The sequence below is a fragment of the Vigna unguiculata genome, chromosome 1 (assembly GCF_004118075.2).
Source record: "Vigna unguiculata cultivar IT97K-499-35 chromosome 1, ASM411807v1, whole genome shotgun sequence".
Lineage (NCBI taxonomy): Eukaryota > Viridiplantae > Streptophyta > Magnoliopsida > Fabales > Fabaceae > Vigna > Vigna unguiculata.
Window position 1 is genome coordinate 37,374,902 of NC_040279.1, and position 27,255 is coordinate 37,402,156.

Here is a 27,255-nt window from a genome sequence, read left to right on the forward strand (position 1 = left end):
GGGTCGTCAGGCCTATCTGAGTCGTCGGGCCTGTCTAGGTCGTCGCGCCCTTCCAGGTTGTCGCGCCCGTCTGGGTCGTCAGGCCTGTCCGGGTCGTCGGGCTCGTCCGGGTTGTCGGGCCTGTCCGCATCGTCCCGCACTTCCAGATCATCGGGCATGTCTGAGTCGTCGGGCTCGTTTGGGTCGTCGGGCCCGTCCAGGTCGTCGGGCTCGTCCGGGTTGTCTGGCTCGTCTAGGTCGTTAGGCATGTCTGGGTCATCGGGCCTGTCTGGATCGTCAGGCCCGTTTGGGTCGTCATACTTGTTTGGGTCATCGGACCCGTTTGGGTCAACGGGCACGTCCGGGTCGTCGGGCTTGTCCGGGTCGTCGGGCCCGTTCGGGTCGTCAGGCACGTTCGGATCGTCGGGCCCGTTTGGGTCATCAGGCACGTTCGGGTTGTCGGGCCCGTCCGGGTCGTCGGGCATGTCTGCATCGTCGTGCCCATCTAGATCGTCTAGAATGTAAGGTTGAGTGAGAAGAATTTCAAATTTCACCTATTTTGAGGGTATTTGAATTTCTACTAATTTAGCTAATTGAAATCTTTCAAAAAAATGCTTATATTTGAAATGCTTTTTAATTTCTCTATCCAAACAAAGCATTTCATTACATAGAAATCTAAATTCTTCAAAAAAATGAATTGCTTCATTAAAATAGTCTAACCAAACACACTCTTAAGATTGATGTTGAAATATACGAACAAAGATTAAAGAAGAAAACGTTCATCTGAACCAATTTACAAATTCATGTGTATGGATATAAATTTATTTAGATATAAAAAACATAACAATATATATAGACCTAGAATTAATATATAGGTGGGGTTTGCGAATGTACGTGTTTAAAAAACTTAAAATAGAGAATGGTGTTATATTAATAATTCTTTTAAAAATATAAAAAATAAGTTAAAGCATAAAAGAAGGACAAAAATAATTCGAGTGTTCTTTAAAACCTCTTTTCTATTTTCACATGTCAACAAATGGTATACATGTGACAACATCATATAAATAAATATTTATTATGAGAATTATATTTATTTATTAATAAAGTTTAAGGTAAAAATAATTTAAAATTTGAAATAATAACAAAATTAAATTTTATATAAAAAATTTAAAATTTAAAAACATATTATAATTTATTGTAATAGCATGATTTGATTGTATGCGAAGATTAAAATATTTATACAAAAAAATTATTATATTTTAAATCCATTTATTGCAAACTTTTCCGCAAACCTTAGTCCCATAATTTATGTAAGAGTAATACTTCACTTCAAATGACTTATCTAATACGAAATTATTATGGAAAGTCAAAATGGTAATGCTTTTTACATATAAATGCTTTTACATATATTATATATGTATCCCTACAAACAATAATCATCCAATGCAACTGTACTTTTGATTAGCTGTTTCATACCATTATTGAAACATATACTATATAGTAAACAAAATAATTAATGAATTAGTTAACAAAATAATTAATGAATTAGTTATTAAAATAATTAATGAATTAGTTATTGATTTTCAATTCAAGTTGTTGATATCATCCACGACATAAATCAATGTGACACAAATTATTAAAGGCTGAAAAAAAATTCAACCTCTTCCTCCAAATTCACAACAAAGAATTACAAGATAACATTTTTGTTGAGTTAAATATATTTTTAACCATTTATTTTAAACGCAAAATTAGAATAAATATTTGTCTGAAATTTTGATATATCTTGATCTTAAATTTAAAATATAATTCTTTTAGTCAAATAATAGTAATTATTTTTTACATGTAAAATGCATCTCTCATTTAAATTATTTATATCATTCAACATATTATTGTTCAAATACACGTTTGGAAATATGTTTGACACATCAATAAGATTAAACATAATTATATTAAAATCATTATATTCATTTATTTTTAAAATTTGAAAAACTTTGATACAAAGATATATCAATTTGATAAATTAAAAAAATATAAAGACATATTTAACCTTAAAATAAATTTACAAGTCTAAAGCCAATTTATAATTATATTTTTTAATTCCAATCATATGTCTCATCTTTGTCCTTGTTTAGTTTTTTTTATCAAATAGTATAATTTTTTTCTCAAAATTATATATCTAGACATATTTTAAAAATATTACCAAAATAATGAAACATGTCAAGTTAGGTTCAAAGAACAAAATTTAAAACAATAATTCCGTATTCAAAAGATGAGACTTATACTTTTATACAAACTTAATTTGTTATTTTTTTATGTGAAAATGTGACTTATTTTAAAATTTTTAGATAATTTTGTTTTTAAATATTTACAAATTTTATTTTTTTAACAAATAAATATATGTATTTTTAGTTTTAATTTCTTAATAAAATTAAAGAAAAAATTAGGTTATTATTGTTATATGAATTTAACAATAATAACCTAATTAATTTAATTTTTTATTAAAATGAGACTTAATCAAGAAAAAAAATACTTAAACTATTTTAATCAGAATGAAAAGACCAATGTAACCTTTTTATTATTATTTATTTTACATTTTATTAGTTTTATCTTATTTTTCTTCATTTTCTGAAAAAATGGAAAATATGGCAAAAAATTGGTTCCGTTCAACTGAATTTCGATCTGTTTTTCAGGTACCAAGGTGCAAGGTCAGAATTCATCTTTCCCGATGACGAATTTCGACTATAAGGTCTATTTGAATAATATGATTTGTAGGTATATTTTAATAATTTTAAAAAGAAGAAGTTAACGTTAAAAAAGGTTTCCAATATTATAGTATTTTTTAAGAAATTATTGATTTTCGATAAAGTAACGTAGAAATATATATATCAAAGTTTTTGTTTCTTTAGTGAAAGTTGAATTAATACTCACTATTTTTTTAATTTTAAAATTAGAAATTTCTATTTTAAAAAGAAAAGAATCATACAAAAAAGAGAGACTGAAATTGCATTTTAATATTAATTTAACGGTTTAAAAAATTAAAACAGTGTTTTCCAGTAATAAAATTTTAATATACATACTTTAAATTGAAAGTATTACTTATAATACTTGTAAAATTATGAAATTTGGTTTTATTTGTTGTAAATATTCTTTTGATGCTGTAAAAATTTTAAATTTAACTATATAAAAATAAAAATTATCCCTTGCATAGAACAAATTAAAATCCTCTAACTGATTATAAAATAATTTAACTACTAAAGACATAATAACTAAGGTAACTTAATTTTATTTAGTTATTGTTATTACCGTCTACCCGTATTTCAACTATCTACCGCAACAAAAAGAAGAGGTAAAAGTTGCACAGGATTTTACGGTGGAACAACTGTCGTCATTGCATGCGCAAGCAATGAGGCTCCTCTCAGGCACCCGGAAATTGGCATTCATTGAAATTTTCCTTTTCTAATAATTAAACACTGCCGACCCTTCGCTCTTTTTTCTATAAAAACTAACCTCACCTTCAATTATCACCTTCTTTATCATAACCCTTTTCACACATTTTTCTTCTGTCCCCCATTTCTCTTTCGCCAACAACCTCTCATTCGCCGGTTTCCCCCATTTGTTTCATTTTGTCTTATCTCGTTTCAGAAATTCAATTAGTCCCTCCGGAGCAGATCTGTCTCAGATCTAGGGTTTTCTTGCCCCAAATCAGGACTCGCTTGAGTTTCAATTGTGTTATGAGAGTATAGGCCTTCTGCAAAACACACCAATGTTTTCCGAATTTTTATGACACACGCTATGCGTCGAATTCGTCTGCTGCACTCGTTCTCCGTTGTGTTTCTGTACTGGTTCTATGTTTTCTCATGAACTCTCTCTCAAATCCGTGATTAATTAGATCCGTCTCCGTTGTTAATTACTGTTCTATTATTCCAACAATTAATTAGATCTGTAATTCCTATTTCCGTCAGCTTTCATTTTTATTTTTTTTTAATTTTGTTCTGTCATCAAATCAAATCCCATCTCCTTGTCGGAAATGGCATCGATTCAACGTTCGGCGACGAGCTCTGGATCTGAAGCAGGAGATCCGCAAATCGACGAGAGAAAGCGGAAGAGGATGCTGTCGAACCGCGAATCCGCGCGGCGATCGCGGATGAGGAAGCAGAAACAGCTGGAGGATTTGACCGATGAGGTTAGCAAATTGCAAGGCGCGAACAAGAAGCTTGTCGAGAACATAAAGACCAAGGAAGAAGCGTGCGCTGAGACCGAAGCCGCAAACAGCATTCTGAGGGCTCAGACCCTGGAACTGACCGAACGATTGCGCTTCTTGAACTCTATCCTTGAAATCGCTGAAGAGGTCGGAGGTCTATCCGTTGAGATTCCCGATATTCCAGATCCTCTCCTCAAGCCGTGGCAAATTCCTCATCCGACGCAACCGATTATGGCCACGGCAAATATGTTTCTGCGTTGATCCATTTCATCCCCGTGGATTTTATGTTTATTAGTTTAATTGATTAATTAGGGTTATTAGCGTCGTAATATTTGTCATGTGCATTATTAGTGCCTGTATTAGTGTTATGTGATGTTATGTGTTGTGTCGTTTTGCGTCAAAATCGTGTGGTCCAGTATGCATTGGATTCCTGAGATGAACGTGAGGTACAGGGTGTGTAGATGGTTAGCAGCGGCAGTGTCCCTTGTCCCTTTGCGCGACTTGTAATCATTTTTAATGGTGGCTGTTTTATTTCATGATTAAAATGTTATCGCTTTATCCTCAGCATTAGCGGAAAGTCGCTTGTTATTATCTAATAAAGAATTATAATGCATGATAAGTACGGATTCTTAAAAGAATGTAGAAATTTGTAATAATTATTTTAAAAAAATATTTTTAAGATAGTTTTCAACCAACTGTTATTGAAAAATTTGTGTTCACGATTGTTTAAAATTAAACTCAGGATAGAATTCATTCACACTAGCCTTAAAAGATCTTTGAATAAAATATAATTTCTTTTATCTTAATTTAATTTATATCAATTTTTAAAAAAATATGATTTAGATATAAAGTAATTTAATTTTACAAAAATATTTGTAACTGTTTCTGTGTAGAATTTTCTCCTTTAGACGGTCTCCTTGCTTATTTATATGCTTTTATAATGAAGTTAGTGGCGCAAAAATTATTTATTTCTAAATTTGGAACAACTATATCCATGTTACTGAGCAGTCGTTATTAAATTGCTCACTTCAGAACAGGTGTATGCCCTTTTTCAATTTTTGGATAATTTACTTATATTTATATATTTTTCTCCTTTGATTTAACGCTGCCCATTTGGATAAATGTCCGCCACAACAATTTCATGTCATCTCAATGCATTATGTGACAACTTATCCAAAACACGATGGGACAATGAATAAAATGGATGAGATTAGACTTGGGGTTAATCTTGATTGTGGTTAGTACTTTATAAACTTATGGACTTTATACGTACACGTTAAGTAATATGATGAAGTTGAAGGGAAAATAACTTTAAAAACATTTCAAACTTTGAATTTTCCAATACATACAATCGACTTTCTAGTTCTTGTATTGCTACTAAGACATCTCTCAAGTTTCCTTTATCAAGATTTGTTGAATGGTATGTTATCCATCTCTTGAATTTCTATAGCTTTTTATTCTGACAGCTTTTATTGTAGTTTTCATGTTTACTATTTTTGTAATTAGTGCAAATGTTTTAATTCTTTTTCTCTCTGTCATATTTTTAGAAAGAATTTGTGTTAGTAGGAATACAACTCGTAACGGTGCATCATTTTCTAAAATTTTAATATATTATCGTTAAATTAAATAAAATTGAATATTATTCCTTTTTAGAATTTTTTTGTTATATTTTAAAAGGTTAAGTATAATTTTAGTCCATGAATTTTGACAAAACATTAAAATTTGATCATGTTTAAAATTTTGATATATTTTGGTCATAAATTTAAAAAATGAACGAACGTAGTCATCTTAACCCAAAATTATGTTAACTTTTTTTGACGTGTCGAACGTAGTCATTTTAACCCAATTATGTTAACTTTTTTTGACGTGTCGAACGTGTTTCATATTAGTATTGGAGTTATTTACACCATTTGACACATTCATGGTTCCATATATTATCTCTTATATCTTATATTTTATATGTTATATCTATCTTATCTATTATCTTTTATCTTTTATCTATTATATTATTTAGTATCTCTTATCTCATACCTGTCAACACCCAATTTCGTCCGGGTGAATAAAAAAGAAATAAAAAATGATTTTTAGTTAATTGTAAATAAAAAATGGTTAAATAAAATATTCTTCAAAGATTTTCAAATTTTAATTTTAGCAAAAAAAAGACAAAAAAGAGAGAGACAAAACAAAGAAAAAAAAATAAGGAAGAGCCAAATTTGTTTTTAATTATCACACTCTTTCTCATGAGTCCAATAACACAAGATATTTTCACACATATTCTTTTGATTTTTCCACCCTTTGTTCATGAAATAATGATATGACTCTAATAATTAAAAACAATGTCTCTTCTAACGATTACAATCAATATTACTGATTATGATTGATATTGTATCTTTTCGTGAGTCTAATAACCCAAGATATTTTCATCTATATTCTTTGATTTTCTACCCTTTGTTCATGAAATAGTGATATGATTCTAATAATTTGAAGCAACATCTCTTCTAACAATTAGAATCAATATTACTGATGATGATTGATATTGTGCCATGATTTGTTGTGATTTGATTATGGTAATGTATTGTTATACATTGGTATTATAATGCAATGTGTGGATATAAATACACAGTTTGTAATATGAAAAGGAATAAAAAATAATAATCTCAACGCTTCTGCAATTTTTTCACATTCCCACTCACACATACACACGTCCTTTTTATCCCTCTTTTGAAATAATAAAAAAAAACATATTAAAGGAGGTAGTAAAAAAGAAAAAAAAAAGAGAGAGAGGAGAAGAGGTAATTGTAATGTAAATTAAAAGAAAGTGAGATTGATACAAAAGAAGAAGAATTCAAGAGTTTGCAAGGTACTCGCTTTTATTTATTTATTTATTTATTTATTAAATTCACAAATTTTATTATATTTTGTTTTAATATTATACATGCGTTTTTTTCCACTTTTTTACGCATAATTTTCGCATTTAATGTTGAGGACATTATTTTCTATTATTCACAAATATTTTACTCTAAAAATCATCAAAAAAAATATTATTTCTTTTAGAGTTGGTCTGAGCATCGCATGACACTCATTTTTATATATATATATATATATATATATATATATAACAAAAAAAAATTGTTTATTTTTTATGTCTTTCCGGTCGTTCGCGTCGCATGACACTTATTTTTAAATAATTAAAAATATTAAAAATGTATAAAAAAGTTTTCAAAATTAAAAAAAAATGAAAAACCAAATATTTATTCAAATAGTTTTTTCATAATGAACTATGTAACATTGATTCTCCATTATAAATGGATATACTACGTAGGAGTGAGGATTAATAAAAAATATTTTTGTTTCTTTTCTACATTCTTTTATTGTTGTTTTTTTTAATAAACATTTCGAAAAAACCCACATCCTTGTGGATTGTTAATACCTTCCCCAAGGGTAACCAACTCTCAGACCCAAAATCTAGGTTTTTGCAAACTCTATCTTATCTTTTTGATTTTTTCATACTTTATCAGAATAAACTATGATGATGACTCCAAATTCAGTTTTTAAAAATTTTATTTTTAATTGGTCATCCCGTCGTGATTTCGATTGCAACAATATCTTTTATTTCTTATCTCTTCTTATCTCTTGTGTCTTAACTCTTCTCTCTTATTAGTTACCAATTATCACTTATCACATATCACTTATCATTTATCACTTATCACTTATCATTTATCACTTATCACATATTACCTATAACTTATCACTTATCACTTATCCCTTATCCCTTGTCCCTTATCCCTTATCATTTATCCATTACCTCTTATCACTTATCCTTTATCGCTTATCGTTTATCCTTTATCGCTTATCGTTTATCCCTTATCGCTTATCGCTTATCACTTATCCTTTATCACTTATCAGTTAGCAGTAATCACTTATCATTTATCAGTTATTACTTATCACTTGTCATTTATCATTATCACTTACCTCTTATCGCTTATCTCTTATCAATTGTCACTTATTTCTTATCGTGTATCGCTTATCACTTATCCTTTGTCATTTATTTCTTATCTCTTATCTCTTATCTATTTTCTCATATCACTTAACCTTGTCGGGTGCCTTGAAACCAAAATAATATTTATGATCTTTCTTATCTCCTATCTTTTATCTTGTATCTATTATCTCATATCTCGTATATCTTATATCTCATGTCTTATCTCTTATGTTTTATGTTTTATCTGTTATTTGTTATTTATGGTCTCTTATGTCTTATCTCTCATCTCTCATCTCTTATATATTATATCTTATCTCTTGTATTTTATCTCTTGTCTCATATCTCTTATCTCATATATCATATCTCTTATCTTTCAACATACTCAATTTTATTCAGGTGAATAAAAAAGGTTAAAATACCTTTTTGGTTCCAATTTTCGTCAAGTTTTTTCAAATAAGTCCTAATTTTGGTTTTGTGTTCAAATAGGTCATAATTTTCGTCAATTTTGTTCAATTAGGTCCTTTTTTGCTAACACCGTTTAAATCATTAATGACCATGAACAGTGACTGCCACATGTCACTTTGTGTTTTTTTTTAAAGTTTTTTTAATTTTTTTTAAATGTACATGTGTCAACCCAGAAGCGTGCCACGTGTCATTTTGTGGTTTTTTTGAATTTTTTTGATTTGATTTTGATTTTTTTTGATTTTTTTTTTAAATGTCCACGTGTCAACCCAGTAGTGTGCCACATGTGAATTTTAATATAAAAATTAAATTTGGTTTTAATTTGGAGAGGGACCAAATTGGTTAATGTTAACAAAAATTGGGACCTAATTGAACAAAAATAACAAATATAGGAACCAAATTGAATTTAGAACATTGACTTTGACACGTGACACGCTACTTGGTTGACACGTGGACATTTAAAAAAATTTTAAAAAAAAATTTAAAAATTCAAAAAAAATTCAAAAAAAAAATAAAAAAAACACGAAGTGACATGTGACACACTCCTGGGTTGACACGTGTACATTTTAAAAAAAATAAAAAATTTAAAAAAATTCAAAAAAAAAAAACCACGGAGTGACACGTGGCAATCACTGTTCATGGTCATTAATGATTTAAACGGTGTTAGCAAAAAAGGACCCAATTGAACAAAATTGACGAAAATTGTGACCTATTTGAACACAAAACTAAAATTAGAACTTATTTAAAAAAATTTGGACGAAAATTGAGACAAAAAAGTATTTTAACCAATAAAAAAAATGTTTTTTAATCGTAAAGAAATTATAGAATATTTTTTTCTTCGTAAATCTTCTTACAGTCGTGAAGAAAGTTTTAAAAAGAAATTATATCGTTTTTTATGCTTAATACCATTGATATTTCTCCGCACTCATTGTAAATCCGTTGTTGGATTCAAACATTAGTGATTTTATAATTTTGCAAGGAATTGAAATAAGTTTGTCAACTATATACTGACTCGAATTAACTGGAAAATTAAAAATCAACAATTGAAATTGAAAACAAATATTCAGATTAAGAATGTCAAAAGAAGACAAATTGTGTGCAAAAGATACTTTATCATTTACATAATTTATATTCTTCATCCCTTTATTCCTTTCTAGTTTCTTCTTTCCTTTTTATCATATAGTAGACACTACCCAGCATGAAGAAAAAGGCAATAGAAACATAACATTTGTTCTAATTTTTTGTCCATTTTGAATATGTTTCTGTTATTGTTCATATAGTTATATTGTTTTTCATTTCAACATGTTTTATTATTTTAATCTATTCTTTTATTTTTATTATGGTTTGAATTGGTTCTTGTGTTAATTAGCTTGTTTCCTTTCGTGATTAGTTTGAAAATAAAGTTTAGAGAGTTATTTTCTAAAATCACGTATAGATCTTAAGAGTTCTTCTACTATAACATATTCTCTATTTTTCAGATTCTATTATGACTTTAGTGCAATATCTAACAAAAAGAACAATGATAATAAAATCCAATAAAAATACATTTAAATAAAAAGGTGTCATTACAAGAAAATGCTTCATTAGTAATCAATTTTAGTGACCAAAAGTTGTTAGTTACTATAATTATTAATTTAGATACAAGTTTACAAAGTAAAAAAATCATTGGTTACTAAAATAGTTACTATGAATAAAAAATTATAATTGGTCACTAAATTGATTTTTAAAATTAGCTACCATAGTTTTGGCTACAAAAGAAAACTAGTCACTAAAAATTAACTATTTAAGTTTTGGCTACCAGAATAACTTAGTTACTAAATTGCTCTCTAATTAATTAATGACAAATTTAGTGACTATTTTAGTAACCAATAAATTTTAATTTTGTAAATTAATATCTAAATTGGTCACTATAATGACTAACAATTTTTAATCACTGAAATTGATTACTAATAAGACATTTTTTTTTCAACCAATCCATAAATATTTGTTTATGAGAACTGAACTTGTATTTTAACAATTTTATATTCCAAGATTCCACTTGCAGCAGCATAATTATTAAGGAACTAATTCGGAGATTGTGTAAAGGGAAGGTGTTGGTTATTGATTGTAAGACTAAGACTATGGTGTCATCAATGCTAATAATAATTTCCAAAGGTTGATTTAGATAAGCATCAGCGACAATGCATCACAAATCAATCATTAATTTCTCTTTTCTTTTAATCAAAATCTAACAAGCCAATTACATATTTAATATGTCTGTCTCATAATTAGAATAAGATGAGGATAGATACAAATGTTATAATAACGAATACAAAGGTTATAAAGGGTAAGAAAATAGTTATAGTGGTGTTGATTGACTTGTTCTGTGAAAATGGTGGTGTGGTGACGTGAAAGTAAGGGTGATAGTGAAGATATAAATAATAACAAAATAATTATCTTATAATTATAATGTACAAGTAATAAACGGAATCTTCTCTTTTCCTATTCTCTGAATTAAACATTTAAAATATTATTTTCTTCTCTATTTTAAATGTATATTTTAACACATTATTCCTACAACTAATTACAATTGCCTTCTATTTCTCTATTCAATTTAGTAGAACCACATGTTTGATTAAAAACCATGTAAGGATTGTTTAAAAGAAATGCAAGGATAATTTTAAAGTGGCCTTGCACTTACAAACAATTATGTTATACTTTTTTCTCTCTCCTATTTAGTTCAGAGTAACTAAGTGTCACCTCCCAAATTACATCGGATGTATCCTATTATTTGTTTAAAATTTTTTTGTTATATATATTTTTTATTTTTAAGTTTCAGTAAATTTTGTAATTTTTTTGTAATTTTATATTAATTTAGTTACTCACTTTTATAAATAAGTAAATTTAGTTATTTTTATTAAATTTTATTAATTTTATTTAATATTTTAAACGTATTTTCTGAAAATTTTGAATTAACATTGAAATGAAAATGTGTCAAAAAGTGTAAACAATTCAAATATTATTATGAAATGCACTTGAAATGTTAGATAAACTTAACAAAATTTGGTTAAAAAGACTAAATTCACGCATTTTTAAAAATTAAAAATTAAAAAAAAACTAATTCTAAATTTCACTAAAATTAAAAAAAAAATCATATTTAACCTTTTGGCTTAAATACCTTTTTGATCCTCATTTTCGTAGTGTTTGTTGTAGATGATCCTCATTTTGACAGAATGTCTAAAATGATCATCATTTTTACAAAATGTTTAAAATGTTTCTCATTTTCGCAATTCGTGTTTTATTTGGTCCTTTTTTGTAACGCCGTTTAAATCATTAACGAAGGATTGTACAAGTGACACGGTTTGTATTAGGGTGTGTTACGTGTATTATACATATGGTTGGAGATAAGTACACACTGAATGTGGATGCTCAACATTGCAGGGGTAGGAAATGGCTTCTAACTGCTATCCCTTACTGTCATGTTATTGCAGCAATGAATTTCATCTATGTCAATGTTGAGGACTTCATACCAATCTCCTTCAGGAGATCCATCTACGAACACGTAACACACCTTAATATCTAATTAGTCATATGTACCGTACACGTAACACCCCTAATACAAACCGTATCACGTGTACGAACGACGTTACATAAAATGACCAAATAAAATACGAATGGCGAAAATGAGGACCATTTTAAACATTCGTTAAAAATAAGGACTATTTTAAACATTCTGTCAAAATGAGGATCATCCACAACAAACACTACGAAAATGAGGACAAAAAGGGTCTGACCTTTTTTTTCTTTTTCCTTTTAACCTAAAATGTCGACGTCCGATATTTACTCATTTATCTTTTCTCACCTCATCGGATTTGGACATCCGATTGTCAGTTTGTTTTCTTTTCTCTTACAGATATCGACGTTCGGAGTGGATAAGTCTACCGGAGGAAGCAGCTTCTAGAGCGAGAGATTTAATAGGATTTTAAATTATTTTGTTGGGACTCACAATTTCCATAACTTGAAAAAGCTTGTCGTTACTTTATTTCATTCAATGCTAACACTACTGTTGTAGTAGATGGCATTGAGTTTATAAAGTGTGAGGTTGTGAGGTTGTGGGACAGAGCTTCATGCTATGGAAAATGATGGGGCTGGCAGCGGCAATAATGATAAAAAAATATATATTTTGATTAATAAATTTTGAGAATTTTTTTTATAATCTTAAGTAATATTTTTTAAGTTTTTTTTATTTTTTTATTCTTAAAAAATAGTTAAAACTTAGTAATAAAAAATCATTTTCCAAAATGATAAATGGTGCACCAGAATCACTTATCAATAAAGCTTTGCAGCAGTGAGTACAATTTCTATCGTTTGTGTTATATCTATAAGTTTCCATGCGAGTAAACAAACTCAGGAGCTAGAGTAATTGCCAGGCCCGGCCCAACTAGTAAGGCTGAAGAGTTTAAAAGTTGGAGACAGTTTCCATTTGTTATTTTTTCTTTCACCTCTATAAAAAGTTTTATTTTTTATTTTTTATTTTGTCCTTTTTAAATTGTGTAATGTAAAAATAAAACATAACTTTTGAATTATTCAATTTAGAAGTTAAAAATAATTAAAAAAATATTTTTTAATGGTATAATTTTTAAAACCATATAACTATGACAATTTAAAAATTATTTTTAACTTCTAAATTATACAATTCAATTTTTTTCGAAAAAAAAAAGATTTTAAATTATACAATTTGAAAATTATTATTTATTTTCGTACTCTATAATCCGATAAGAGTAAAATGGAAATTTTATTTACATGAGATGAAAACAAATGTATAGAAACCGTAGGAAGGATTGCAATTTTTGAAGCCTAATTTAATTTTCCGTAACCAGTTTTATTTAAAAAAAAAACTGTAATTCTTAGAATACTTTAAAATTAGATTATGTATTTTAAAATTTGAATCAAATGAATTACATGAATTTATTTTTTTACATAAAAAAATTGATAATATATATATATATATATATATATATATATATATATATATATATATATATATATATATATTCTCCTTAAATATTATTAGTCTAATTTTCTTTTTACGAATTATAGTTATTATTTAGCATGTGAATTAAACAAGTTGGATTAAAATTATCTAGTATAATTTAGATTAAAAAAAATTGTAATATATAAATGAATGTAAAATTTATGTTATAAATAATCAATTTTATAGAATTAACTTAAATTTAAAATTCACTTATTCATCTATAACAATAATAAGGAGGATTCAATCTTTTGTGTCCACATTTCATAATACCAATTCTACTCTTTATAATATAATTATTTATTATTTTTTAAAATTAATAGTTATTTTTACCTATTTTTTATAAAATTGTTTATCTTATTTTTTTTATTCATCAACAATTAACTTTTTTATTCATTTCATTTTATTTTTAACATTTCACTTCATTTTTAATAAATATAAATTTATTTTATATATTAACTTAATAACATTACATTATTATCATTTACTAAGATACTATTATTCATATTTAAAAAATTAATATGTTATAAAAATTATATTTATTTGTTAGATTTATCGTTTTAACATTATCATACCAAATATCTGTTATCTTTTAAGTTATTCGAATCACTCATTGGACCACATCCATTACATCAATTATAAGAAATAGAAAAATGGGAAGAATTTTACATATCAAAGACCATAATTTCGTTTCGTTATGAAAGAACCGAGTATTAGAACTATGGTAATCAGAATGCAACAGTATAATAGATCTTCAGTCTCACTCACGCAATCGATATCTATTTCGTGAATTCGATGATTTGATCCAACCTCATGTAGCTACTAACTCTAACTAGCAATAACATGTTCTTCAGGCATCACAACACATACAAAAAAAAAAAGAGTGCATAAGGCTTTGATTTAACATAAGTAACCATGAAAGTACGATGAGTGTCGATGATATGCTATGAATTATGGTAAATAAACATTAACACAGCTTTTCAGAATTGATATGTTGTGTAAGGCAATAGTTTTACTTGACACAGGCAATACCATCGTGCACTCCCATTTATGTTGCAGACTCATTCATCGAAGGTTTTGCACTCTCTGGTCTCCGGGTTGTCCTTGCAGTAGGTCTCCAGAGGGTCTGAATCCTTTTCCTTTTGCTTCGCGTGGCTCGCCGCCGCGCTCAGCTCCTCCACCTCGTCCCACGCCGCCACGCACTCGCCGCTCGTCGGATCGTCGGCGCACGTTTCCTGCGCCTGCTTTATGCTCTCCACCACCTTCTCCGATATCTTATCGGGCGCGGCGCGAACGGGTTGGATCCTCAGCACCCGACCCATCTGGACACCACCCGGTCGCATAGGTTGGCGCGGTGGAAGTGCGAATTTTATGGCGTGCGCATTTTTCAGTGAGCCAGATGCGTTGAACAAAACCCTGGGGCTTGAAAGACTCACACCAGTTATGGTTGCCATTCTTTTTGTTTTCTTTCTTCGCTTTCTTCCTTTTGTTTCTGTTTCTGTTTCGTGTTCTTTGGGTTTAAGATGCAGTCTAAGGAATAGAATTGAAAGATTATAGCTATTGCTCGGGAAGATTTGTGTACACATGTTTCTTATCTGGTTCCAACCAATTATATTCTCCCACGTAAAGTCCACAATGTATACGACATTTTTCTCTCAAAATATCTTTTCAATAAAAAAAGTGAGAAATTATCGGTGAAATTGGTCTGAGAAAAGTTAAGGTTTAATGATTTGGATCTAACAGCTATTTTACTTCACTAATAAAGTGGCCATTTTTTGAGAAAAACAAAAATCTAGAACTTGTATAATAATAACTATTATCACAGTAATTACTTTTTCTCTCATATGTTTTGATAATTTTATCGCTTTGTTTGTTACTTCTCAACTTTTACGAACAGGTGGTAATAATGTTATTTTTTTATCGGCAATCTTTCTTTATTTTCTCTTAAGCAGATCACGAATTTACATCATAACATAAAGAAGGTGTTATAGTGTTGACCAGTTAAGCCAATTTTTAAGTTTCAACGTAGGTGTTAAATTTGATAATAGACATATGACTCTTTAGTTGCATAATCTTTTTTATCTTGTTGATGTAAGAACTGACAACTAAATATTACGTTGTTATATATATATATATATATATATATATATATTTATTTATTTATTCTATAACACTGCTGCTTCTTCACGCATCCTGTACAAAATTTATTCCTGCAAGGTATTTTTAGATATAAAAATGTTAAATATTCAATTTGAAAAATAGTTTTATATTTTAAAGTTAAGATTAAAATTAATTAAACACAAATTAAATTAAAAACAAAGTTGTAGAAGTGAGTGACTAATTATGAGAGTAATCTTTCAAGTATGTATCATTGGTTACTTCAGTCTTAAATATACTTTTAAAACTTATTTAGCATTAACGACTTAAGCATAAAAATCCTAAAAGATCATATCTGCTGAGGTTGTGTCCATGGTTGACGAGATCTTCATAAAATAAACAAAACAGAGATCATGAATTTGGTTGACGACTTTCTTTCTTAAAAAATTTACTGGTTAACACTCATTCCTATTTTTATTATAAAAATTAAAATTATACTATACATGACGTAATTATCGTGAATTGTGTTTTTTCTATATGATTTCTCCTGTACTTCTTAAAATAAAAAATTCCAATTATACTAATCGTTTCTTTTATAATATACATTAGAAATTTTCAAACCAATTCAATAAAGTAACTGAATAATATTAAAAAACAGATTGAAAAGTGATAAAATCAAATAAATTCTGGTTACTGCCCTAAACAGGTTGGAAGTTGTTTGAGGATTTGAATATATTATAGTTATTGTATTTACCATATTTATGAACAGCGGCGGATTATCATGGTATAGGGAGGGGCCTTGGCCCTCCAAAAATATTATTTGAAATTTTTTATACAATAGATATTTTTATTTTCTTTATTATAGATATTAAGTATTTTGATTTTATTTTGTTATAAATATTAAATTAAATATTTTATTTTTTTTATAAATATAATAATTAATACTAATAAATAATAAAATATAAAATCAAATATAATAAAGAATAAAGATTAAAAGATTTATCAAGATATTTTTTATTATTTGTTTTCATTATAGATTGTGTTTTTCATAAATTGTTCTCATATTTCATTCTCATATGTTTTCTTTTGTTTCTGAACAGAAAAATATCTATTATTTTTTCTCTTACTTCTCCTCTATTCTCTTCCATCCTCCAGGAAAAAAAGAAGAAGGTCTCACTTGATAGTAAAATATTAATTCAATAATTTATTTAATGAGCCTCTTTTATATGTCTATGTCTTGAATTTCTTATAAATTGTTCTCATCTTCTATTCTTACCTATTTTCTTTCGGAAGAGAAAAAGATAAATTATTTTTGCTTTCATCACCTAATTGTTCTCTTCCATTCGAAAAAATTAAGAAGAAAGTAATTCTCTTTTGTCTTACTTGATAGTGAAATATTAGTTTATTAATTTATTTAATGAATCTCTTTTATATTAATTTTTTTATTTTATCAAATACGCCTAATTCTCTGGCAAATACAACTTTTTTCATCATTTCTTCGCATGTACCCGCAGTTGCATTCAAGTAATGCCCTTTAATTTCACCTGTTTCAGCCTGTGATTTAAAAATTGCTTCAGCACAAAATAAGAAACGGTCTCTCCAACGCATAAATGGTTGGGAATTCACATTTTCATCATCTTTGGTAAAATCAAGTTCCCCACGAAGACATTCATATGATTATACTGTGTGTTTTTTATAATTGAGTTTTAAGTGTGGTTTGATTATCATCGAATTTTTTTTTGGTATTTATGTCTCTCAGATTTTTATTAGATCATGATAAATCATTTTTTAGTATTATTATTTTTTAAATAGGTATATTGATGAAGAATAAAAGAATAGATTATTTAAATAGGTATATTGATAAATCATTTTTGATATTTATGTCTCTCAATTTTCTTCGTATACTTCATTTTTTATTATGTTAGTGACAATAATGAAATGTATAAATTTTGGATGTATTATCTGGACACCCCAACAATGTTGGTCAAGATCCGCCACTGTTTATGAATATATATGGCAATATATATTGTATTTTTCTCAGTAAAGTATGCTATTTATTTATTGATATAAAAGAAATTTAAAATTATAAATATAGTAATAATTATTCAAATTTGTCAAATATTATTTTATTTGAAAAATTTGCTGTTTTTTAAAATACTTACAATTTTATAATACAAAAATAATAAAAATGTATAAATAGTAAAACATTAAAATTTAACTAAAGAAAAATTCCCTTCTTGACTTTTTATGTTTGATTGAATGATATTTTAATAAAAAAAAAACACAAAATGATATCCAACTAAAGAATCAATGTTTTTTTTTTTATAAATATAGAGTGTAAGTGTTATATATATATATATATATATATATATATATATATATATAATATATATATAAAAATTAATTAATTAATTAAAAGACATATGTAATTTTGAAAACCACGGGAAATTCCAGGTTAATTCATTCTATAAAAGAGTTTCATATTATTATAAGTGAAGTTGTCAACCATGGACACGATTTCTTTATTTGGATTTTTACACCAAAATCGTCAATTCTAAACATGATTTCAGACTTCAATGATTTAAGAATTTCACACAAGTCGCCAATGATATATATAACTAGTTTACAAATTATTTTCAAAAGTCACCACTCAATTCCATTACTTTACTTTTACTTTAATACGTGCTTAATTAATCTTAATATTAAATTAAGTTGTACAGGACTTCAACGATATTAACAAAGTTGTCCTACCTCCTGGAATTTTTCTTGAAATGAAATCATGCATTTTATGACTTATTCAAAATAAGTCATGTATACAATACACGACTTAACTTTATCCGTAATTTTTCTAAAAGTTGATTCTTATCAATAATATAAAATAAATTAATCACTCTTATAAAAAACAATTTTTTGAAATATTTAATTTAAAAAATAAAAATATTTTTCAAAATGAATGTTTTGATAACTATTTATGGATATATAGAAATACTTCTTAAAATATTTAATTCATAAGACTTTTGAAAAAAGATATTAATTAAAAATATATAATTTTTTCTTCGATCCTAAAAAAATTAAATTATAATTTTAATTAAAATATGAATAAATCTAAGACATATTAGGTTAATAATTTATAGAATCTACCTTACCTTCAACAGATACTAAAAGTTAAAAGAAGTGACATTAAGTTAATAAGTATGATTTTTGTGTATTATTTCACTTGTTGAAATTTTATGTTATACGATTTACACAGTTATATTTGTTCTAAATATCTATAAAAAATTTTATCATTCATTTTACACAAAAAAAAATAGATTACTTACACTAATTTATGGAGAGAATTAGAAAAGGAAGAACATTTAGGATTTTAATTTTTTTTTAAATAATTTAATATTTAAATTTGATAGGATGACCTAACTCATCATAGTTTTAATGCAGGTAAACCGAGTTTTAGTGAATCAGGTTTATTTTTAACCCTTTACTAAAATTTACAATTTTTTTAATCCAATTCCATTTAAATTCGTGGTGATTATAACCCAATTTTACAGTTATATAAAAAATAATTTGAAAATTACAGATTTCACAGGAGTGCAATTAAAAAAATAAAGGTGCAGGAAGAAAAAGCCCATGTTATACTAGCAAAATATCGTAAGATGTGCACAATTTTTTATTGAAAAAATAATTATTATATTGTTTTTTCTGAAGACTAGGCATATATCATTTTAAAAGATAATCACAGTCTAACCTTATATCGTTTTGAATTTGACTTGTTTAACTTATTATAATTATTTTTATTAATTTTATCGTTATAGCCTCTAGATGTTTTATACTAATTTACTAATAAAAAATAGTCATAAACGTTTTTAGATAAATGATTCATATATTAAAGAAAAAAAATTAGTATTTTATATAAATGCAACTTAATATTAACTAACAGAACCTAAATCTTGAAGAAAAGGTAACATCTCGGTACAAGTTCTTGATATCAAGTTTTCAAAATTTGAATTCAGATAATTTAACTTATAAATCACTTTCCAATGACTATCTAATCAATTAAATCTAAATAGTTAACGAATTGCTTGAATCATTTTCAACCATGTAGAAGAATGCACGTCAGAAAAAAAGATAAAAGAAATACAAGCTAATATCTTATGTTTTCACTCATAATTGATTATAGGTGATTTTTTTCTTTCAAATTTTACTATTTTTTTTGTCTTATTACAATAGATAATATTCATAAAATAGTATTAATAATAAAATATATATTTTTTCAATACTCATTGCATTTCTACTAAAATACTTCTGTTTAAACTACTTTGTATTTATTTTTCTCCTCTTCTCCTTCTATTTATTTTCCTTCTCTATGAGAAGCAAATGGATAATTTGGATCCTCCCTACGTGCAGCTACAAATCAAAACTATTAAAATCAATAAAAATTTAATTTAAAATATTAATTTGTGATGTAATAAAATCAATAACAGATCGAAATGCATTGAGGCTATTGGTAGTGGAAGACTTACGAACTACGGATATACCGAGACTTTGAGAGAAAAAAATATCAAACAGGAATAGAATTTTTTATTTTATCAATGATGCGACTTCACAAACTGTACCATCGCTTCACTCTTCTCCCTTTTTCGCCATCATCGTTCCCTTCCAATCCCTCTCTTATTCCTCTCGCTCCTCCGTTGCGCCTCACGCTCCGTCTCCGAACCGCTGTGAACTTCGCATCCATGGCTTCTTTGCGGTTGCGCAATCTAGCGCCTCTGGCTGCTGCTCCTACTGAAGATGCCACTGCCGCCTTTTCTTCCTCTGCCAACGCCGTTACTTCTGTTGATTACGAAGGTTAGCTCAGCACTCATTCCTTCGCCACTGTTTTTGCTGTTGTACGGCAAAACTAGATGCTGTTGTTGTTTTTTTTCCTCTTACAGTGTTTCGATTTCGGAAGCGTCGTGCGTTGATGACCTTATACTTATTAATCTATTGACGCATATTCATGCGGTTGATCGTTTAGCTGGAGTAAAATTTCAGCTCCTTGATTTTTGTACTAGTTCACTCAATTATTAAGTTGCTGATGCTGTGAAAATACGAAATTATCATAGCTATCAAAGTAATTGAATAACCCATCGTTAATTCACCATTAGCCGTATTAATGAACTTATTTTGCAATAGTTTAAATATTTTTGCGGCTATTGAACTTTTGTGTGTAGTTCGATGATTTGCCACACTCTTTTTACTGACTGAAGATTGCATAGAGTTTTATATGAACAACGTTTGAGGGTTGAGCTCCTGAATAATTTGGTATATGAAGCAAGATATTCACTTCATTTTCTATCGTATACTCTGTAGTCCTTTTGTATTCGAGCCTCACGTAGACATAGTTGTGAAATTCATATTCAGATCTATAATATTGTTTAGATTGCTTTACTTATTTCTAGATGCTGACCTTTTATTCTGATTCTCCAATACTAGACGAGTCAACTGTAGGAACAAAGTATCGTGTTCCTCCACCTGAGATCAGTAAAATAGTTGATGCTCCACCAGTACCTGCATTGTCATTTTCACCACTCAGGGACAAAATTATCTTTCTCAAGCGAAGAGCTCTACCTCCACTGACAGAAATAGCAAGGCCGGAGGAAAAGTTGGCTGGTATACGTATTGATGGAAAGTGCAATACTAGGAGTCGCATGTCATTCTACACAGGTATAGGGATCCATCAAATTCTTCCTGATGGCACATTAGGGCCAGAGATAGAGGTGCATGGTTTCCCTGATGGTGCTAAAATAAATTTTGTTTCGTGGTCTCCTGACGGTTGCCATTTGTCCTTTAGCATTCGTGTGAATGAGGAGGATAGTGATAGCAGTAAACTCACAGTGTGGATTGCAGATGTGAAAACAGGGAAAGCCAGAGAATTGTTTAAGTCACCAAATGTACACTTGAATGCAGTTTTTGACAATTATGTTTGGGTAAATAACTCTTCTTTGCTTGTTTGTACCATTCCATCATCACGTGGAGCTCCGCCAAAGAAACCTTTGGTTCCCGCTGGCCCCAAAATTCAATCTAATGAGGAGAAAAACATTGTTCAAGTAAGAACATTCCAGGATTTGCTGAAGGATGAATACGACGAAGATTTGTTTGACTACTATGCCACCTCACAACTTGTTTTAGCTTCTTTGGATGGTTCTGCAAAAGAAATTGGCGCACCAGCTGTTTATACCTCAATGGACCCTTCCCCAGATGACAAGTACATTTTGATTAGTTCAATTCACAGGCCATACTCTTTCATTGTACCTTGTGGAAGATTTCCAAAGAAGGTAGAGTTATGGAGTGCTGAGGGAAAATTAATCAGGGTGCTTTGTGATTTGCCCCTTGCTGAGGACATTCCAATTGCATTCAATAGTGTGAGAAAAGGGATGCGCTCCATTAATTGGAGAGCTGATAAGCCGTCAACACTTTACTGGTACTGATCTGAATTTGGATTTACATTTACTGCTGTGGCAGTACATTGTGGACATTAAAATTTATTATACTATTTTTTGTTAGCAATTACTATGCTTGATTAAATTTAAAAGGCATTTGTTTTTTTAAAAAAATATACATTTTAAATATGCGCTTGAATTTTTTTTTTGTTTTTTCACTATTTCCTCTCAAAACTTAGTAGTGGTTAAAAATTAAACTTCCCTACTGTGTCTTTTCAGTGTTAAAGTTCATTGTCATGCAAATAAAGCATTTACTTTACAAGAGCAATCATGCAGGCATGTAGTAAATATACCTTTATGCACATGTATTAAATATCCACTTGAGGGCGTGAACACGAACTTGATGTACAAATCATATAATTATGGAATTGTTTAGGTTATTGATTGAGAGTTCAATGGAATAACCTGGATATTTATACACTCTCGATTGGAGGATAAAGTACATTCACAGCCTCCCCATCCAAAATAACATGTATTTGAGGGTGTGCTCATGGATTATGATGTTCTTGTATTTCAAATATAGTTTATGTTCCTTTCTTTTACTGCAGAACCAGTTGTTTGTCTATGATGGATTATGCATGGTTGTTTTCTTCAACTGACTTATGAATTTCTCTTAAATAGATGTTTCTTTTATTCAATATAAAATTCTGAATTTTTTCTCTTCATTTGCATTGTTGTTTTTGTAGTCCCATATTATATAATTCGTGATTTCTTAATCTGTTTAAATTGCTTCATTTGAGGTTTTTAGGGTAGAAACTCAAGATGGAGGTGATGCAAAGGTTGAAATTTCTCCTCGTGATATAGTTTATACACAGCTTGCTGAACCTATAGAAGGTGAACAGCCAACGATATTCCACAAGCTTGATTTCCGCTATGGGTATGGATTCAATTGATTGATTTACATTGGTTTCTTCCCTCTATAATTTATGTACTTGTCAGTGTATTCACAATGACATATGTGGGCATTATTTGATCCTTTCAAAAATAAGTTGTTGCTTCTTGTATTGTAAATATGCTTCTGATTGCTGAGGTTTATAGTTGACACTAGTATGAATTCCATGCCTTAGCCTCTCAAATATTCTATCCTAATGCTGTAATTGCTATTCATATCTTTTTGCACTCTTGATCATCATGACCAGCCTTTGGGCTGGTTTGCATGTCACTTTCATAGTCTGGACTGATAGTTGTACTTGCAAAGAATAGTCCGAGTTATTATTTATTTTATGTCTAGCTCATGGCTTGAATATCTAAGTAGCAGTTTTTAAGATAATTCCTTACCATGCTTACTGTAAACTTCAGACTTTTTTCATTTTTTATTTTTTGAGGTGAGGGAGCGTTGAGAGATATATGGACACAATTATATTGTGCTTATATTCTAAAATCTTAGACACTGTTTTTGATTTCCCCATATGTACAGAGGGGTTTCATGGTGTGATGATTCTCTGGCTCTGGTGTATGAGTCTTGGTACAAAACTCGGAAAATAAGAACATGGCTAGTTTCTCCTGGATCTGAAGATGTAGCTCCAGACATCCTATTTGATAGATCTTCAGAGGATGTGTACTCTGATCCTGGCTCTCCCATGTTGCGGAGGACTCAAGCTGGGACATACATCATTGCAAGGATAAAAAGGGCCAGTGATGAAGGAAGATATGTTATACTAAATGGAGTTGGTGCTACACCAGAAGGGAACATTCCATTCCTTGATCTGTTTGACATGTAAGTATCTTAAAGTGCTTATTTTGCTTCTGACATGTTCTCATATATGATGGTTTGAACCAAAATGTTGCAGAAATACACGTAAAACAGAACGAATCTGGCAGAGCGATAAAGAAAAGTATTATGAGACTGTTGTTGCTCTAATGTCTGATCAGGAAGAAGGGGATTTGCATTTGGATAAGCTGAAGATACTGACTTCTAAAGAGTCAAAAACTGAAAACACCCAATATTACTTTGTTAGCTGGCCAGATAAAAAAACTGTTCAGGTTACAAATTTCCCTCATCCGTACCCTCAACTTGCATCATTGCAGAAGGAGATGGTCAGGTATCAGAGAAAAGATGGGGTTCAACTTACAGCTACATTATACCTGCCACCAGGTTACAATCCATCAACAGATGGTCCTTTGCCATGCCTGGTTTGGTCTTACCCTGGAGAGTTCAAGAGTAAAGATGCCGCTGGACAAGTTCGTGGTTCTCCAAATGAATTTCCTGGGATAGGTTCTACATCTGCCCTTCTTTGGCTGGCTAGAAGGTATTGGTTGTCTTTACCGACAATGGGTTTCATTTGGTTATTTTTATTTAGCATAATTTTACTTTATTTCTCTGTTCCCAATTCAATATATGTTTTGTGAATAATAAGATGAACCTCTCTTTGAATACTTTAAATACTGCAGGTTTGCAATTCTATCTGGGCCTACCATTCCTATTATTGGTGAGGGTGATGAAGAGGCAAATGATAGGTAACTTGATAAATGATATTGTTACATCTGTGGGATCTTTACCATTTACTTATCACTAATAGTTGTTCAGGCCCATGAATTTCAATCTTATTTTCTCTTCAAATTGGAGTTTCAAATTTTTGGACATATGAGACGGTGGCTTCGTTTGTTCTTTTCTTCAGATTACTGTTATGTAATCATACCTCATAACTAGTAAAGCTTTAGAGTTTATCTGATATAAAACCAAATATCTGCATTTCAGGTATGTAGAACAATTGGTTGCAAGTGCTGAGGCTGCTGTGGAGGAAGTTATCAGGCGTGGGGTAAGCTTTATATTTATTGTATGAAGAATATAAAACTGTTGGTCCATACAAGTAATACGACTGAAGCAATTTTGGGGGGTTCACTTGTCACATCTAGGTAGCCGATCCAAAGAAAATAGCTGTTGGTGGACATTCCTATGGTGCGTTCATGACTGCTAACCTCCTGGCCCATGCACCTCATCTTTTCTGTTGTGGAATTGCCCGTTCTGGTGCTTACAACAGAACACTTACTCCTTTTGGTTTTCAGGTATTTCTTGTAATGGCTTATATTTTTCTTTCTTCTACTACCATAAATTGTTTTTGTTTTGTCCTACAGTTCCCTCTAATCTGCTTTCACACCATCTTCTTTGAACTGCATGTTACCTTGTGACTTTAAGTGTACTTTAGAATGAGGTCTTATTATGTTTCGTGCACATCCTTCTGTAGAATGAAGACAGAACTCTTTGGGAAGCTACTAATACTTATGTTGAGATGAGTCCTTTTATGTCGGCTAATAAAATAAAGAAACCCATCTTGCTTATTCACGGGGAAGAGGACAATAATCCAGGAACATTAACCATGCAGGTAAGAGAGGAATTCCTGCCTTGGCTATTCTCATATGTTGTCATCAATTAATTGGTTGTTGCGTGTTTTTATTTTGGAGGAAGAACCCTGGGATCTATCGTTATCCAATTGCATTCTGCTTACCCTTTGTCCCGCTATGCAGTCAGACAGGTTTTTCAACGCACTGAAGGGTCATGGCGCTCTTTGTCGGCTGGTCATTCTCCCTCATGAGAGTCATGGTTACACTGCCAGAGAAAGCATCATGCATGTACTTTGGGAAACAGATAGATGGTTGCATAAACACTGCGTGTCCAATAGTTCTGATGCAGAAGAAGACCATGAAACTGGCACCGTCAAAGAACATGTTAGCAAAGGAACCACAAATGCTGAAAGCAAAGTGGTTGCAACCAGCGGAGGTGGCAACAGAGAAGCGTCTGAGCTTGAATATGAAGAATTTCATTCTCTGCCAAGGTCTTCCTTGTGGTAACCACATCTTCAGCCTTAAAATTTTAGAGTTAAATAAGTTTTTGGTACCTCCAAAATGAGTTCGTATTGAAATTGGTATTTTCATTTTTTCTTTAGTGTTTCTAGTACTCAATATTTAATGAATACGCTATTTTGGTTGTTACAGTAATTTTAGTATTCATGAGTTCACAGTGTTGATATTTAATTATCTTAGTAAGATATTTACAATGCTGTCAATCCAAAAGTAACAAAATTTAAAATATTTATTAGATGTTGGATATACAAACATTGAAATTTATTTTGGAGGTACTCAAAATTTGTTAAACATAAATTTTAATTCCAAAAGACACCTGAAAGTTAATTATTTCTTCACAATGGTAGATTTACGAGCAGTAAATCCCTGTATGGCTTGGCCATATTCTTGCTACCTTGCGAAGTGTAGACGTGAGCGTGCGTGCACCGTAATTTTGGCATTTCCCATGCAACCAAATAATTTAGACTATATTAAAACACATACTGCTTTTTTTTACCATCTATCTATGCATTAACCTTGAGCTTTTTTATTGTTGTAGAGGAATTATCTGAACTTGGAATAGAATCATCCAAATGATGCATGTGGAAGAAAGAGCTGCAAGACGCCCTTCACTGGTGAGGACATTCAAATTGACAGGGATGAGTTACATTACAAGTTGGGGATATCAAAAGCACTTGACGATTTCATGTAAAGATCCTTTAAAAACTACAGTAGCAATAATAGCATTGCTGGTGCAGTGGTAAGTTGCCAAAATATTTGAATGATTTAGCAGTATGATTCATCATCTGTCGCTCATGTTTTCACAAGGCTCTCCTTTGCGGCTTACCTAAAAACAAAGCAATCTAACATACTTGAGGTAACCAAACTCTACTTATTCTTCCTATGCTGTTTGATATCTTCCTCCGTAATCACGGAGGTGTGATTCTTTTTACTCAATATACAATTGTACTATGATGGCAAATGATGGAACTTGGAATGATGTTTGTTTACCTAAATACCTACATATTTTGCGGGGTCAGTCTGAGGGATGCAACAATTTCCATGATAATTGAGGAGTTAATCTTGACAATTTTATGACGTACATATCTAAAAGGTTGATAATAGATTGCCTTGCGCGTTGAATATTTGGTCTTAAAATGCTCAGTTCCTATAACTAAGGTAATATTTTTTTTATATATATATTTAGAAGATGATTTTTTTTTTCTCATTTATTATTTTCAAATCAAGGGAACAGTTTTTCTCTGAATTA

The 27,255-nt window shown here is 29.7% G+C and overlaps 3 protein-coding genes across 4 annotated transcripts; 2 read left to right on the forward strand and 1 right to left on the reverse strand.

The window, feature by feature from the left end:
- Positions 1–3,477: 3,477 nt before the first annotated feature.
- LOC114194732 (bZIP transcription factor 53-like) lies at positions 3,478–4,757 on the forward strand. Its single transcript, XM_028085113.1, has one exon. It carries the CDS (start codon positions 4,007–4,009, stop codon positions 4,439–4,441), a length of 435 nt encoding a protein of 144 aa, XP_027940914.1. The 5' UTR covers positions 3,478–4,006; the 3' UTR covers positions 4,442–4,757.
- Positions 4,758–14,385: 9,628 nt separating this feature from the next.
- On the reverse strand, positions 14,386–15,172 carry LOC114167576 (calvin cycle protein CP12-2, chloroplastic-like). The gene has a single exon (XM_028052711.1). It carries the CDS (start codon positions 15,084–15,086, stop codon positions 14,694–14,696), a length of 393 nt encoding a protein of 130 aa, XP_027908512.1. The 5' UTR covers positions 15,087–15,172; the 3' UTR covers positions 14,386–14,693.
- A 5,097-nt stretch (positions 15,173–20,269) lies between these two features.
- LOC114182129 (probable glutamyl endopeptidase, chloroplastic) lies at positions 20,270–27,054 on the forward strand. Of its 2 annotated transcripts, none has more exons than XM_028068914.1 (11): positions 20,270–20,571; positions 21,199–22,186; positions 22,954–23,082; positions 23,623–23,922; positions 23,996–24,454; positions 24,597–24,662; positions 24,904–24,964; positions 25,062–25,211; positions 25,391–25,528; positions 25,671–25,978; positions 26,545–27,054. In XM_028068914.1, exons 1-11 carry the CDS (start codon positions 20,316–20,318, stop codon positions 26,555–26,557), a joined length of 2,868 nt encoding a protein of 955 aa, XP_027924715.1. In that variant the 5' UTR covers positions 20,270–20,315; the 3' UTR covers positions 26,558–27,054. The 2 variants fall into 2 exon arrangements, with proteins under 2 accessions (XP_027924715.1, XP_027924709.1); XM_028068908.1 differs by having other exon boundaries at positions 20,271–20,571; positions 25,671–25,990; positions 26,545–27,007.
- Positions 27,055–27,255: the final 201 nt, after the last annotated feature.

What these genes read in the sequence shown, in the direction of transcription:
- LOC114194732 (XM_028085113.1), top strand. Translation starts at nt 4,007, where the DNA reads ATGGCATCGATTCAACGTTCGGCGACGAGCTCTGGATCTGAAGCAGGA.
- LOC114167576 (XM_028052711.1), bottom strand. Translation starts at nt 15,086, where the DNA reads ATGGCAACCATAACTGGTGTGAGTCTTTCAAGCCCCAGGGTTTTGTTC.
- LOC114182129 (XM_028068914.1), top strand. Translation starts at nt 20,316, where the DNA reads ATGATGCGACTTCACAAACTGTACCATCGCTTCACTCTTCTCCCTTTT. An exon ending in GATGAAGAGGCAAATGATAG is followed by an intron (nt 24,663 to 24,903) that starts GTAACTTGATAA and finishes TCTGCATTTCAG; the next exon opens with GTATGTAGAACAATTGGTTG. An exon ending in AGGAAGTTATCAGGCGTGGG is followed by an intron (nt 24,965 to 25,061) that starts GTAAGCTTTATA and finishes TGTCACATCTAG; the next exon opens with GTAGCCGATCCAAAGAAAAT.